General features: G+C 37.2%; 1 protein-coding gene across 1 annotated transcript in view; it reads left to right on the plus strand.

Annotated features, from left to right (window-relative positions):
* Window positions 1–17,342, plus strand: part of LOC140135911 (uncharacterized) — a 232,440-nt gene that overhangs the window by 162,395 nt on the left and 52,703 nt on the right. Inside the window, exons 41-49 of the mRNA XM_072157581.1 lie at window positions 322–579; window positions 2,245–2,499; window positions 4,250–4,504; window positions 7,422–7,682; window positions 9,145–9,402; window positions 10,116–10,373; window positions 14,436–14,693; window positions 15,164–15,421; window positions 16,137–16,394. Of these exons, the coding sequence (XP_072013682.1) occupies window positions 322–579; window positions 2,245–2,499; window positions 4,250–4,504; window positions 7,422–7,682; window positions 9,145–9,402; window positions 10,116–10,373; window positions 14,436–14,693; window positions 15,164–15,421; window positions 16,137–16,394 (2,319 nt within the window). The remainder of the gene's footprint in view (window positions 1–321; window positions 580–2,244; window positions 2,500–4,249; window positions 4,505–7,421; window positions 7,683–9,144; window positions 9,403–10,115; window positions 10,374–14,435; window positions 14,694–15,163; window positions 15,422–16,136; window positions 16,395–17,342) is intronic.

Below are 17,342 nucleotides of genomic sequence, written 5' to 3' on the forward strand. Positions count from 1 at the left end.
GTAACCAGCGGCAAGCCAATATATCGATCACTCCACCACTTTGCCCATACGGCAGCACCGCTGGGAGTTGAATTCCAGTGAGAACAAAATACGATTTTGGAGCAGTGCTTAGCGGCAACAGTGGCTTTCAGAGTCATGCCGCTGCTGCTCAGCGGTGTGCCGCTCCGCTTGCAGAGAAGTGCAAGTGGCAAGCGACAGAAAGTATGAAACCCGCAGTACACCCTACCTTGTACATCTTAGGTGATCAGTGTCTGAACACTGAATAATTCACCCAGGTTAAAATAAAAACAATCTTAAGCTTTATATTCTTTACTCATTCAGGAGCTGGTGATAACATTCCACCAGTCATATCAGGTTGTCCTACCAGCGATGTGCGTGTTTTAGCTCCAACTGGTAGTAACTTTGCCATGGCATCATGGACGGAACCAACAGCAACCGATAACTCTGGGGTACCACCAACACGCACCAGAAGTCATACACCAGGATCGTTTTTTGCAGTTGGTGTAACGACTGTGACGTACACATTCACTGATGGATCTGGCAACTCTGATATTTGTACATTTGAAGTCATTGTTTCAGGTGAGTATCATGTTAACCCCCTGAACACTATCTGCCGATCTAACATTGCCTCTGATTGGTCAATTACATAATGTTTTCACTTTAATTACCAATCAGAATGGAGCTTTGCAAATAATTCACCCCAATTGTTTTGTGTGGTGAAATTATTCTAACAATGTTGCTGATTGGGCCAATTGATAATGAAAAACTTCTTTTTGGCCAATCGGCAGGTAGTTCTCATGGGGTTAAACCGACCATTTTAAAAGACAAGATTTTGAAGGCCAACAGCGGTGTTAATAAGCTTACTATAACGAAAAAAATAGAAATGAGCTCTTAACAACCTGAATTATACCTAAAAATTGTTACTCACAATTAAAATATTTTCACTTATTGACTAATTGAGCTCAAAAAATACAGTTTAATATAAGTTTTCTTTTATTTGAATATTATTATGAAATCATAAATTTACCTAATTTTGCCTTTAAATTAACAGATATAATATTAATACCTCTGATATGGTTCAAAATCTTGCCAACATTTGACTGCCAAAAATAGGTTGAAATCAACATTTTAGAATAAATATAAAATTGAAAGTGCAAAATTGCCAACCTGAAAATTTCATTCTACATGTCCAAAATGGTTGAAAAGAATAAAAATCTGCTAAAATATATTTGTTAAAAAGTTACATATTTAAAATGCAGTTTTGCCAAAAATAAATACCATGCCATTAAATGGTTTTTTTTTACAATTACACAAGTAATTTTGTGTGTGTAAAATTGAACATTGTGGTCTTTATTTTTTGCCATATATACAGTCCCAAAATGATGCATACATCATGGAGAAATTAAAGTATCTTTGGGACTTTTTCCCATTTAGTTACTGATCTCTCATACCCACTGTATTTGACTTTCTCTGTCCTATATTTGTCATATTATTTCATTTCAAATGTTCCTATATTATTCCTATATTTTTTCAAGGGCTGGCTTGAAGCTCTGGTAGTCATATGGTGGCAAGATCTCGAATCCTGTCCTTGTGTCTTTGACTTGTCTTTGTTAATAATTCCTTAACTACCAATTGAACCACAATATGCTGGTAGTGTTCAGGAGCAACTTTAGATTGCAGTTCAACACCCAAAGCAATGATCTTAATCAACCCTAACCCTAACCCTAAACTTAACCCTCACCCTAGCCCTATACCCAACCCTGACCCTTATCTCTTAATCCGAACCCTAAACATAACCCTAACTTAACCCTTACCAAACCCTCTCCCTAATCCTAACCCTCTTTAATCCAACCCTAAACCTAACCCTAAACTTAATCATCACCCTAACCCTATACCTAATTCTGAACCTAATATCTTAATCCAACCCTAAACCTAACCCTAATCTCTTAATCCTAATCATAAACCTAACCCTAAAACCTAACCCCTAATACCCTAACTCTTACCCAATCCTAATCCTAATTTATTGGGATGGTACCTCTTATTCAAGTATTTTGACAAAGATCTCTATGTCATAGATATATATTTAACCAAAAGTACAGTTTGGCTGGAATATAAATAACACATTGTGTTGTTACAAGAATATATCCATATTCTAGTTTTAGTGCATGAACTTATCTTTTGCATGTTATATGTCATCTTTACTATTAACTATGCCTTTCTCCTACTATACCATGATCACCCCAGCCGATGATGTAGATCGAACACCCCCTGTGGTGAGCAACTGTCCAACAAGTTTCTCAGTTACTACAGAACCAGGAGAGACTGCAGCTTTTGTCGATTGGACTGAACCTTCTGCTACTGATGACTCGGGGACTGTGGACACTTCATCCACTCATACACCACCTAGAATCTTTCCTCCAGGAGCAGCTACGGTCATTTACACTTTCACTGATCCCTCGGGCAATTCTGATGTTTGTACCTTTGTTGTCACTGTCATTCGTAAGCACTTTCTTCTTGTGTCTTTTTTTGTTTGTTAATTAACTAAAATGGTTATTAAGTGTGCTATCAGTGAACTTAGCAGAAGTATATAAGTTTCAGATATTTTTAGGAAACAGTGCTAGTGAATTAACTGATAACTTTATGTTGACCTTACGTTATCCCCCTGAGCACTACCTGCCGATCTAACAAATAATTCACCCCAATTTTTTTTTTGTGGTGAAATTATTCTAACAATGTTGCTGATTGGTCCAATTGATAATGAAGACTTCTTTTTGGCCAATCGACAGGTAGTTCTCATGGGGTTGAACAACAGCTTACTAATCTATAACCCATCCAAAGTCAATTGTGAAGGAAACACATTTCTTTCACCATGTGTCTTCAAATTTGATTACCTCTTCATAACACCCAATCAGATTCTTGTTTAAGTGTTAGTCTTGTATTTCCCGATACCATTTTCACTTGTATGATCCTCTCCCATCTATCCTATACCATTAGAAAACAAATGTTATTAGGTGACAAAAAAAATCCCTGTTCTATGGACCAGACCAACCCAGATTTTGCGCTTTTGGGGATTTTTTTATTATAGCTGTATGCAGGTAAAACCAGCCAAAAACAGTGGATTGGTTTTGACTGAAATTTTTTGAAAAAAATGCAGACAATTTAAAAAATGTGTTTCCAAAGGTTGGTCAGATAATTTTCAGATTTTTCAAGCTATCAGTTATTTTTTTGGGTCATTTTGCCTCTTCCAGAAAAAAAAAGCAAGCCAACCGACCCTACTTGGAAAGTCTGTCCGCTCCTAGAACAGGCTGTTGTTGTTTTTGTCACCTTACTACCATTTTGATATTTTGATTATTTATTTTATAAATGTTAAACAGCTTAAGTTTGGGCTGGAAGATTCTTTCTATATCCACCCACTAAAACGTCAAATTTAATATACTCTTGTTAAAGTAAAATACATGGGGCTATAATTCATCATAACACTTTTGGACATGGGTCCCAAGGATTAAACCTTAACAGTCATAACTTTCTCCACAGAACAGCAAATGCAAGAAAGCCCTATTTGCAATAGCTGCCAGGTGTCATTTTTTGTAGATGTGTACAATATAGAATGCAGAAATGGCCAAATGTCTATAAGGCAGATATATATTTGCAGATAGGGCCTTCTTGCACAGCCCCTGTTTGGCTTGGTATGTCAGAGAGCAACTTTAGAATATTGCTTGTCGCCCAAAACCCTGATCCTAAGCCTAATATCTTAATCCAAACCTGTACCTAACCCTAAAACTTAACCCTTACCTTAATCTCTTAACTCTCTTAATTTGACCATAACCCTAATTTCATAATCCAAACCTAACCCTAAAACTTAACCTCTACCCTAATCTCTTGTAATCCTAATCATAAACCTAACCCTAAAACCTAATCCTTAATACCCTAACTCTTACCCAACCCTAACCCTAATCCTAATCTATTGGGATGGCAGCAGTTATTCTAAAGTCTTGCCAGTATAAATCATCTTAATTTTTGATTGAAGTATTAAGCTCATAAATAATTGATCTCTATAACATAACTATATCTTCTGAATCATCATGTCATCATATCTAACCAAAGTACAGTTTGTCTGCAATATCAATAACACATTGTAACAATTTGTTACAAGAATATAATCCCTGTTCTAATGCATGAAGTATGCTTTTGCATGTCTATTATTTCATCTTTCCTATGCCTTTCTTCTACTATACCATGATCACCCCAGCCAATAATGTGGATCGAACACCCCCTGTGGTACGCAACTGTCCGACAAGTTTCTCAGTCACTACAGAACCAGGGGAGACCGCAGCTTTTGTTGATTGGCCTGAACCTTCAGCTACTGACAACTCGGGAACTGTGTTCACTTCATCAACCCATACACCACCTAGAATCTTCCCTCCTGGATCAACCACGGTCACTTACACTTTCACTGATCCCTCGGGCAATTCTGATACTTGTAACTTTGTTGTCACTGTCATTCGTAAGCAATTTCTTCTTGTGTATTTTGTATGTTTGTTAACTAATATGGTTATTAAGTGTACTATCAGTGATATTGGTGGAAGTATACAAAATTTAGATTTATTTAGGAAAAGCTAAAAAGTGTAGGACATTAAGTACTTTTTTCATATGAAAAATTGATATGATATAAGAAAACAGTGGTGCTGGGAAATGGACTATTCCAGTTAAAATCCATACACTCCTTAAGGAAGACATGACCTTAATCTCCCACACAGGGAGAGTATACGTAGATTCGAAATGGATTCACCCATTTTGGTAACCCCATTTGATATTCACACCCCCTGTGAAGGAGACTTAAGGCCATGTCTTCCATAGGGGGTGGGTGGATTTCAACTGGAATAGTCAAGTGCAAAGCGCCATTCAGTTTCGTGCAAAGCGCCATTAATTTTCATGCAGCTGTAAGTGTCCCTATGGACAACTCCTAAAACTTTGACCAAAATGTCAGTTTAACCCTTATTAGGTCGCTTTTGGTCTTTATAACTTGCAGAGTATGTTAGCCAACAATGTTTGCTAAAATGCAAAAAGTTAAATTTTATTGTCTGATATACCAAATCACTGATGGTGCCTTTATTGTAATGTACTACTTCCCATTCCAGAAAAATACAGAACTAATTTTTTTGGATTAAAAAAATATTATCCGGTTTTGCCAAATGAAACATAGCTTAATCCTAATCCTTTAGGTAGTACTAACTGGCAGTAAAAGTCAAATTTTAATATTTGGTCAATTTTTGGAAATAAGAGCCAAAAACATGCATTTTTAGGGTGTTTTTCGACCTTTTTTGTATTCTGTGACAATCAGGCCCAAAGACTTGAGCAAAGAGTAATTTCAAGTTATGCATTCTAATTTTTGGAAAACACATTTTCCAATCTTTTTCATAACCAATTAGAAAAATTAATACATAATATTACAATTATGAGCTAACTCTTAGGCTATACTCAAGATTTTGAATGCTTAGACTTGTGCCAAGTCTTACAATTTTGTCACTATAATTGTAAGAAAACATGCACAATTGCATGTTTTTGGACCATTTTACCTCAGATTGCAAAAATATCAAAATTTGACTTTTATTGCCAGTTAGGACTAACTAAAGGATTAGGATTTAGCTATGTTTCATTTGGCAAAACAGGATAATATTTTTTTATTCAAAAAATTTAGTGCTGTATTTTTCTGGAATACTAGAGGTTCTCTGTTTGTCTGTAGGCCTTGTTGGCAAACTAAATTACATAAACTGTCTGATTAATTATGAGATGTATTTGGCTCTCTTTGGCCAGCCAGCAAATTTATGTGAGAATAAATGTGACCTGCTCCCACAAAACTAGACATAAGTCACTTATTTTGAAAATTGAGTATTTGATGTCATCATTTAGTATTGGTCTTCAGCTTTCATTTGATACCAAAATTATGTTTCTGGGACATGCGATCCTTGTTCTATTTTATTTTATTTTATAGGCCTATTGGTCTAACGGCTCGCATCCAAACACTTTACTTGGAAAACCACTTTTATCACCTACTATGCGTCCCGACGTAGCAACCTTGTCTTCTTCCGATCCTCGTTCTATGATCTTTCAACGAGAAGGGGGGAAGCGACACATAAAGGGACCATAAAAATCAACCTTACGCTCCACCTAACTTAACAAAACTAATCTAACTTAAAACCTCAGAGAATCAGTTTGACTGAACTTACCAACTAACAATTTTATTGCAAGTCAAAAGATAATCCATTGCAACTAAATCCTGGACCTTTGGTGCTGTACATTAAGGTTGGTCTTAACCCTGGAATTATGGAAACTGTCGGGCCTCATAACTGCTAAATTGTTGGTCTAAAGTATATAAAAGTATATGTATTTAGAATGGCAAAGACTTGAGGTCAAATTTAGGCCAAAATGCTCATTTTTGGCCCAAAATCCCCCAAAACATTTTTTTTAAAATTAATTCATAAAAACTAGAAAAAAATATCTAGGAGCCATTTTTTTATTTTTTTGAATTTTGACCAACTTCACCAAAAATATTTGAAATTTTGTGTTTTTGGTATTTTTATTTTATCTTATAGCCGTTTGAAATTAAAAACAGCCATTTTTTTAGGTGAAGTGGATTGATTATGACAGAAAGGTTTTTAAAAAATGTTTACTTTCCAAATTTCAAAACTATGTTTGCATAAAATCTTCAGGTTTTTCAATTTTTTTTTGTTGTTGGTCATTTAACCCCTTCCATAAAGTAAACAAATCCTAACTGCCCACCGGTAGAACAGGATTTTTTGTTGTTACCTAAAGTGATTTTTTTTCTGCTTAAATGCTATTATCATAACTGTACCTTTTTGTAAAGCCAGGCTGTCACCACTGTGATATAAAGTAGCTACTTCCCATTCCAGAAAAATACAGAACTAATTTTTTGGATTAAAAAATATTATCCTGTTTTGCCAAATGAAACATAGCTAAATCCTAATCTTTAGTTAGTTCTAAACGGCAATAAAAGTCAAATTTTAATATTTTTGCAATTTGAGGGAAAATGATCCAAAAACATGCAATTTTGCTCATTTTCTTACAACTGTAGTCACAAAATTGTGTAAAACTTGGCACAAGTCTAAGCATTAAAAATCTTGTTCAAAATGCATGTTTTTGGCCCTTATTTAATTGATCAAATTATTTAAATTTTACTTTTATTGCCAGTTAGGACTAACTAAAGGATTAGGATTTAGCTATGTTTCATTAGGCAAAACAGGATAATATTTTTTAATCCAAAAAAAAAGTTCTGTATTTTTCTGGAATGGGAAGTAGAAACTAAAATTAAACAGATAAATGCATGATAAAAAGATAATAGCTCAGTATAAGTTGTCCGGTAATGAATATGAAACATATATGTTGGCCTTTTTAAATTTTAGTGTCCGATGATGACACTACTCCACCAGTGATAACAGGCTGCCCTCGAAACACCATCAGCGTCTCAGCACCTGCTGGTAGCAACACTGCCACAGCTTTTTGGACAGAACCCACAGCTACTGATGACTCCGGTAACACACCAACACGTTCCAGGACTCATGCACCAGGTTCATTGTTCCCTATTGGTTTAACCTTAGTGACATACAGATTCTTTGATCAAGCTGGTAATGTTGCGACCTGCCAATTCCAAGTGGTTGTAAACAGTAAGTTGTACCATATGATAATTTATTAGTTATATCACTCATGGACACATTCTAGACTGCTCATTGGTAATTTCAAGTATCATTTGATATCTTATTTGATAAATTATTAATTTATTCAGGTTGTTGCATGATGGTCGGCTGCAGTGCGGACTCTGTCTGCGGGCTGTCTTAGAAGCCTGCCGACATTGCTGCACTGCAGCCGACCTGCACAGATGTGCTTCCTTGGTGTGTTCATATATGATGTTATTTGTTAAATCCATGGTATGTAATTCTTTTGTATGTATTTCATTTGTATTTTTGATGTATTTTGTTTGACCCCTGGGCCAGACTGGAAATCAGTGTGGACCACTGAGTTTGTTCCCCAGGCAAAATAAGATCTAATAAAATAAAATAAAATAAATCTTTACCATCTTGCTTATTTCGGGTGGTTTTCCCGAACCATGACAGCTTTCCATATCCTCCTGTCCTGCATCGCTATTCCCGGGTCAGGTGCTTTCACTCCAATGTCCTGCTTGAGTACATCTACATATGTAAGGGGTGGTCTACCAGGGTTTCTTATTCCATGTTTGGGTGTCCAGGTTATCAGATTGACGACAGGTTCGCACTTACTCCTGAAGCAGTGTCCAGCGAAGCATGTTCTCCTTTCTCTGATCTTCTCTGAGAGTCTTGGAAGGTCTCCATACAACTCTTTATTGTTTATGTGCTGCTTCCAATGGATGTTGTACACTGCCCTAAGCATACGGGTGTAACAACAGCCATCCAGTTCTTTAGATCTTTACCATCAAGCACCACCATTTGATTTCATTTAAGATTCCAATAGTGCTTATGCCGCGCAATATGTACCAAGCTCCCATGCCTTGATCAGACACAGTATGTGTTACTTCAACTAAAACCTTTCAACCTTGCCAATAAGGGTATAGAATTCATGTGCATTAAAGGATAAATCCCCTTGCTTGTTCTCACAAAATATGTGAAAAAACTACAGTATATGTTAGCTTGTATCATAATAAAATACAATTTATTGCTTTGGAAGAAGTCACAATAAGAAAAAAAAACATGCGAAAAAGGTAAAATTTGCCTATAATAGTGGAGCGGAACGGCACCAGTCAGCGCTGTTCTATGTGTTTCCTTTGCAGCTCCATTCTTTTGCATTCAATGGCAATTCCATTTGAAATTCATACTCCCCCTGTGGCAGATATTTCCAAAATCCTCCACAGGGGGAGTGTGGATTTCAAATAGAATAGCCCAATGCAGAGTTGGCAGCCTGAGGAAAGAATGCAGTCCTACTTATCTAACTCTCCATGGATATAAGGTTGAATTATGCACCTCCAGAATCTCATTCGGTCCTGCCCATTGAACAATAATCAGGAAATAATGTACTAAACAGCTATAACCATCTTACCTTTCTTTGCTGTACTGTGGATCTATATTGATTGAAATTTTGATATTTTTATCCATACAGCAGCAGACGATACCACCCCACCAATCGTAACAGGTTGTCCTAACAGTGCCATTCGGGTCACAGCACCTGCTGGAAGTAATTTTGCCACAGCCGTTTGGACAGAACCAAGAGCTACTGATGACTCTGGGGAAACACCAACAACCAGTAGAACTCATGCACCAGGATCTTCATTTGAGATTGGTACAACCCGAGTGATATACAGATTCTTTGATACATCTGGAAATGTTGCTACTTGTCAATTTGATGTGATTGTTTCAAGTAAGTTGTAAAACAATAAGGGACAACTTAGGGAAATGGGTTTCTTTATTCTGGTGTTGCTGGGTATACATGACTGAAATTATGATAAATGCTAAAACAAAACCCTCAATTTGATGGAAAAGGGATTGCCAAGATGATCTGCCCTTTTAAATGATTTCTATTTAAAATGAAACTAAATTTTCAAAAATCCTGGGGAACAATAAATGAAATTTATAAGCCCTTAATAATTTCAAAATTGTGTGATTTTCTGTTGCTATTTTGTGACCTAGAGGTAAATCTGACAGCCTAGAAATGTTGCCCTTTTTCCAAACCCTTCTCAGCTGCACTTCCCTGTACCTACAGTAACCTACCTTTCCACCAAGAAAGGACCAAAAAGGGGCTAAATTGATATTGATTTTCATTGTTTCATCCTAATTTTACACCCCTGGTGTTAGTGATCTGATAGAATGGTGACTCCTTGATTTAGTAGATGAATTGGTGGGAGTAGATTTAAAATAGTAATATTTGAACAGGAACATCAAGCAACTTGTGTGTTTGCTAATCAGAGATGAATTGAATTTTGTTATTTTTACACTCCCAGTATCTTATTTTGTACCACCTATTGAACAATAATCAGCAAATGAGCTTTTTATCTGGCAAAACCATCTTACCTTGCTCTGCTGCTAGAGTTTTATATTGGATCCCTATTTTATTAATCACTTTTATCCATTCAGGAGCAGGTGATTCCATCCCACCAGTCATAACAGGCTGTCCTACCAGTGCTATTCGGGTCACTGCAACTGTTGGAAGTAATTTTGCCACAGCCTTTTGGACGGAACCCAGAGCTACTGATAACTCTGGTGAAACACCAACACGCAGCAGAACTCATGCACCAGGATCTTTATTTGACATTGGAACAACTGGAGTGACATACAGATTCTTTGATGCATCTGGAAATGTTGCTACTTGTCAATTTGATGTGATTGTTTCAAGTAAGTTATAAAACAATAAGGGACAACTTAGAGGAATGGGGTTTCTTGATTCTGGTGCTTTTGGTGTGTGGGGCTGAGGTTATGATAAATGTCATAAAACAATATGATGGAAAAGAGGTGCCAAGATGGTTTCTGTTTAACATTAAACTAAAGTTTTATTACAATACAATGAAAGAAATTATGAGCCCATATGAGAAATTTGGCAATTTTAAATTGTGTTTAAAAAATGTGTGATTTTCTGTTGTCATTATGTGACCATTAGGTAATTTGACAGCCTGAAAATGTTACCCTTCTTCCGGGTCCTTCTCTGGTACACATTCTTGTTCCAATTTTTCTGCCAAGTGAGGATAACAAAGAGTGCTGAATTAATTTTGATTTTCATTGTTTCATCCTAATTTTACACCCCTGGTACTAGCGATCTGATGGAATGGTGACTCATTGATTTAGCAGATGAATTGGTGGGAGTAGATTTAAAATAGTACTATGTCAACAGGAGCATCAAGCAATGTGTGTTTGCTAATCAGAGATGAATTGATGTTTGTTATATTGACACCCCTAGTATCTTATTTTGTACCGCCCATTGAACAATAATCAGCAAATGAACTTTTTATCTGGCAAAACCATCTTAGGCCATATAAAATTAATGTTTTGGTTCTCGTCCCCTCCCGCCTCAATTTCTGGAATTTGTCAGATTTTTTTTTTTTAGATTTTTCAATTTTTTTTATACTTTGGAATGATTTATGAAATCTTCTTACAAACGAATAAGTTTAGAGAACAAGGATCATTTACAAGTTTTTTTTTGGTACTCTAGGGGGTTTATCCCTCAGAATTTCACATTTGAAAAAAAAAAGACCTCATCGTTTCCTCGAGTACTGTTGGAAAAGACCGGAAACTACTGACAAAGCTAATTTTAAGATAATTAAACAGCACAAGGACCAAAGAAATTGTACAGATAGCACACCCACGTCGCACAGCACAACAAAGCACAACATGCACAAGGAAAAGAATGTAAATGGCATAACTTGCTATTATACAAATGCAGATGGAGTTATGAACAAAAGACATGAAATTGAAGCAAATATTGACATTTATCAGCCAAAGATAATAATAGGCATAGTGGAATCTTCTTGCAACAGTAGTATTCTGGATAGTGAGCTGACGTTTGAAGGATACAACTTATTCAGAAAAGATAAGAGTGGAAGTGGTATTAAAGGCGGAGTTCTTCTCTACATCCATAATTCTTTAGAAGCAACATTTTGCTACCAATTTGAGGAAGTTAACATGGAGTCGTCAATATGGTGTGAGGTGAATCTTGGAAATAATGAGATTCTACTGGTGGGTTTGGTGTACAGGAGCCCAAACAGCACAAGAGAGAATAATGCAGAGCTACGAAAGCAGTTTTTACTGATTGAGTCACTACCACATGTCACACACAAGCTGGTGTTTGGCGATTTTAATCACCGAGAGATTGATTGGAAGAAAAACACAGTGATGGCAGGTATCAATTCAGATGCGCAGTTGTTCATGGATGTTACACAAGATTTGTTACTGGTTCAGCATGTTGAAAAGGTTACAAGAAGCAGAGAGGGTCAGAGATCTTCGCTCTTAGATCTGATTTTTACAGATGATGAAAACTCAATTGATACCATTACACACGCTGCAGCAGTAGGTAAAAGTGACCACGATAGCCTAGTGTGGACGTTTATTTGCCAATCAGAGACAATTAAATCAAACAGAGAGAAACTTAACTATGCCAAAGGAAACTACCAAGAAATAAGACAGCATTTTGCCAATATTGACTGGAACTCAAAACTGAGTTCAATAAACTGTGACGAAGCTTGGTCAAGTTTTAAAGAGGAGTATCACGATGCAGTTGAGAAGTTTGTGCGAAAAAGAAGCCAAGAAATAGAAATAAGCCGTTATGGATGAAAGCACATGTGAAGAAATCTGTCAAGAAGAAGCACCAGCTGTATATGAAGTACAGGAAGACACAGCGGTACAAGGACTATTTGGAGTATACAAAACAAAGGAATAAGACAAAGAAAGTTATCAACAAGGCACAGGCTACTTATGAAGATAAACTGATGAAAGAATTCAAGGAGAAACCAAAGCAGTTTTACAATTATGTAAGGGCTAAACAGAAAGTTAAAACCGGCATATCAAGGTTGGAAAATGAAGAGGGAGAGCTGACTAAGACAGATGAAGAAGCCGCTAATGTCTTAAACAAATTTTTTGAGACAGTCTTCACACAGGAACCTGGTGGTGATATCCCAGAGTTGAACTCCAGGCACAATGGTGTATTTCTGACTGAATGCACATTCACAGAAGAAGATGTTAAAGAGCAGATGCAGAAACTCAAGCCGGATAAATCACCGGGGCTAGATGGTATTAACCCGCATGTATTGAACAGGTGTGCTGAGGAAATGGCCAAACCCTTGTATATTATATACAGGAAGTCACTTGAGGAAGGGAAATTACCCGATGATTGGAAATCAGCCAGAGTAGTGCCGATATACAAAAAGGATCCAAGAAAGCCCTGGTAACTACAGACCGGTCAGTCTCACCTCCATACCATGCAAGATGATGGAAGCCTTAGTTAGAAAGGACCTTCTGCACCATGTAGAGGAGCTGAACCAAATCACAGAGGACCAGCATGGGTTTATCAAGGGCAAGTCATGCCTCACAAATCTTCTTGTAACCCTAGAGGACATCACAAGTATGTTGGATGAAGGAGGAGGAGTGGATATAATATATCTTGATTACTCCAAGGCCTTTGATTCAGTACCCCACCAGAGATTGTTATCTAAGCTGCGAGCCTATGGAGTAGATAGTAAAGTGTTGAAATGGATCCAAGAGTTCCTGACTGGAAGGAAGCAGAAAGTAGCAGTAGGGGACAGCGAGTCAAGTTGGTCAGAAGTATGCAGCGGAGTACCGCAGGGCTCAGTATTAGGGCCAATATTATTTGTGCTCTACATAAATGACCTCCGGAGAACGTGGAGTCCAGCGTGAAGATGTTTGCTGACGATCTGAAGCTTTATAGGCATATTATGAAGGAAGAAGACAGGCGATTAGTGCAGAACGACCTAAACTCTCTCCAGAAGTGGTCAGAGACATGGCTTCTGCGGGTCAACGCAAGCAAATGTAAGAGGATGCATATGGGCAATACCAACAGTGGTTCAGAGTACCAACGTGGAAGCGTGAAGATACCCCATGATAGTGAGGAGAAAGACCTGGGAGTTTTAATCACAGAAGATGGGAAGGCAAGTAAGCAGTGTGCTGCAGCAACCAACAAAGCAATGACCAAGCTAAGAATAATCAAGAGGAGCTTTAAGTATTTCAACAAGGAGAGCTTTAGTCTGCTCTACAAGACGATACATCCGCCCCCACCTAGAGTATTATGCTTCAAGCCTGGTGCCCAAACTACAGGAAGGATATAGACATGATTGAGAAAGTACAGCGCAGGGCAACAAAGCTGATTCCAAGTCTGAGATCCAAAGAATACACCCAAAGGCTGAAAGAGTTGAAGTTGTACAGTCTAGAATGGAGACGATTGAGAGGTGACCTGATTGAGACTTTCAAAATCTTAAACGGTCTGGAGGGCATTCAGGAGCAGACTATGTTCACAAGAGACGAGAATCATCTGCGGGGACACAGTGACAAGCTGTTTAAACCAGCACTGAAGAAAGGGCTGAACTGTAGGAGCAAGTTCTTCTCCATAAGAGTTGTCAACCACTGGAACAGTCTCCCAGGAAATGTTGTGATGGCAAAATCTGTAAATGAATTCAAGAATAAGATAGATACCTATTGGCAGCACGAATTTGGATATGGGGTCATAAAGGCTAATTAACCTAACTATTGCCCATCAACCTAAGTGTAAGTGTAAGTGTAAGTGTAAATTGAAAAAAAAAAAAAAAAAAAAAAATCTTCCCTCCCTGCTCCCTCATCAATTCATGAAAATCCTCTGGACGAGAACCAAAACATTAATTTTATACGGCCTTACCTTGCTCTGCTGCCAGAATTCTATATTGGATCCCTATTTATTTATCATTTTTATCCATTCAGGAGCAGGCGATACCATCCCACCAGTCATAACAGGCTGTCCTAACAGTGCTATTCGAGTCACAGCACCTACTAGTAGTAATTTTGCCACAGCCTTTTGGACGGAACCAACAGCTACTGATAACTCTGGTGAAACACCAACACGCAGCAGAACTCATGCACCAGGATCGTCATTTGCCGTTGGTACAACTGGAGTGACATACAGATTCTTTGATGCTTCTGGAAATGTTGCTACTTGTCAATTTGATGTGATTGTATCAAGTAAGTTATAAATAATAAGGGAAAACTTAGGTGAATGGTGTTTCTTGATTTTGGTGCAGTTGGGTGTATGTGTGGCTGAGGTTTTGATAAATGTCATAAAAACAATATGATGGAAAAGAGGTGCCAAGATGATCTGCATTTTTATATGGTTTCTGTTTAATATTAAACTAAAGTTTTACTACAATACAATGAAAGAAATTATGAGCCCATATGAGAAATTTGGCAATTTTAAATTGTGTTTAAAAATGTGATTTTCTGTTGCCATTTTGTGTTGGCATTTTACAGCAAGCAATGTGTGTTTGCTAATCAGAGCTTGATGTTTATTGACACCCCTAGTATCTTATTTTGTACCCCCCATTGAACAATAATCAGCAAATGAACTTTTTATCAGCAAAACCATCTAATTACCTTGCTCTGCTGCCAGAATTCTGTAGTGGATCCCTATTTATTTATCATTTTTATCCATTCAGGAGCAGGCGATACCATCCCACCAGTCATTACAGGCTGTCCTACCAGTGCCATTCGGGTCACAGCACCTGCTGGTAGTAATTTTGCCACAGCCTTTTGGACGGAACCAACAGCTACTGATAACTCTGGTGGAACACCAACACGCAGCAGAACTCATGCACCAGGATCGTCATTTGCCGTTGGTACAACTGGAGTGACATACAGATTCTTTGATACATCTGGAAATGTTGCTACTTGTCAATTTGATGTGATTGTTTCAAGTAAGTTATAAACAATAAGGTACAACTTAGGGGAATGGGCTTTCTTGATTTTGGTGCAGCTGGGTGCATGTGTGGCTGCGATTATGATAAATGTCAAAAACACAATATGATGGAAAAGAGATGCAAAGATGATCTGCCCTTTTAAATGGTTTCTGTTTAATATTAAGCTAAAGTTTTACTACAATACAATGAAAGAAATTATGACCCCATATGAGAAATTTGGCAATTTTAAATGGTGTTTAAAAATGTGTGATTTTCTGTTGTCATTATGTGACCAATAGGTAATTTGACAGCCTGAAAATGTTACCCTTCTTACGGGTCCTTCTCTGGTACACATTCTTGTTCCAATTTTTCTGCCAAGTGAGGATAACAAAGAGTGTTGAATTACTTTTGCTTTTCATTGTTTGATCCTAATTTTACACTGCTGGTATTAGTGATCTGATGGAATATGGTGACTCCTTGATTTAGCAGATGAATTGGTGGGAGTAGATTTAAAATAGTACTATGTCAACAGGAGCATCAAGCAATGTGTGTTTGCTAATCAGAGATGAATTGATGTTTGTTATATTGACACCCCTAGTATCTTATTTTGTACCATCCATTGGACAATAATCAGCAAATGAGCTTTTTATTATCTGGCAAAACCATCTTACCTTTCTCTGCTCCTAGAATTCTATAGTGGATCCCTATTTATTTATCATTTTTATCCATTCAGGAGCAGGCGATACCATTCCACCAGTAATAACAGGCTGTCCTACCAGTGCTATTCGGGTCACAGCACCTGCTGGCAGTAATTTTGGCACAGCCGTTTGGACGGAACCCACAGCTACAGATAACTCTGGTGAAACACCAACAACCAGCAGAACTCATGCTCCAGGATCGTCATTTGCCATTGGTAGAACTGAAGTGACATATAGATTCTTTGATGCATCTGGCAATATTGCTACTTGTGAATTTGATGTGATTGTATCACGTAAGTCAATTGAAATACAATTGTTCATTAACCATCTTCTTATACATTTTTTCTTAGAATTCACTTTTGTTTATTCATTGGATCTATTCATTTTCAAATACCGTATTCATTCCATTAAGCGCTTATGCCCCAATAAGTGGCCACCCAGTGATTGTTCAACTTACTGAATTTGATACAATTATCTGCCCACCTCATGACTCAATCTAAAAAGTTCTGTTGTAAGCTTACATATACAAAATGCATGGAATTATTGTCACAAACCACTCACTTGAAGTATCCTGCGCCTCCTCGAGCCACTTCCAGTCCTGCCGGGACTCGAACCCATGACCCTGGGATTAAGAGGCGAGCGCACTAGTGTATAGACCAAAAGAGGACTTCCCCGTCAGGTCTATAAAACTAACACACTTATACCTCTGTGACATTATTTTTGCGGCAATATGCCCAAACTGATAGCTAAAACAGGCATTCATATATTAGTTTACATTCCATTAAAATGTGCATATATATTACAATTTTGATATATTTTCATGTCCAAATGCATCTAAAATGATCTACAATATTATTACAGTCACATTGTTCTTGAGGGTTCATACCATAAAATATCTGTCCATAGATTTTACATACAAAATAGTCGCGTATAAGTCGAGTTACCACTATTTTTTGAATTATACACATGATATCATCTTCATTTTTCATCGTTTCATATAAGGTTTGTTAAAAATTGAAATAGCATTATAAAGAAAACGGAAATGCAGCAATTTTATAATATATATACAATATTAATCAGAAAACAATGTAAAAAATAACCACCCATGCAAAATAACTTACTTCGGTGCTTTATGGAATGAATACGGTATATCTTTGGAACATGTATTACTAGTATGTGTGCCTTTTGCTGGCATAACATTGTTACAGCTTTAACTTAGAAAGTGTTATAATTGCATATGC

The sequence above is a fragment of the Amphiura filiformis genome, chromosome 16 (genome assembly GCF_039555335.1).
Source record: "Amphiura filiformis chromosome 16, Afil_fr2py, whole genome shotgun sequence".
Taxonomy (NCBI): domain Eukaryota; kingdom Metazoa; phylum Echinodermata; class Ophiuroidea; order Amphilepidida; family Amphiuridae; genus Amphiura; species Amphiura filiformis.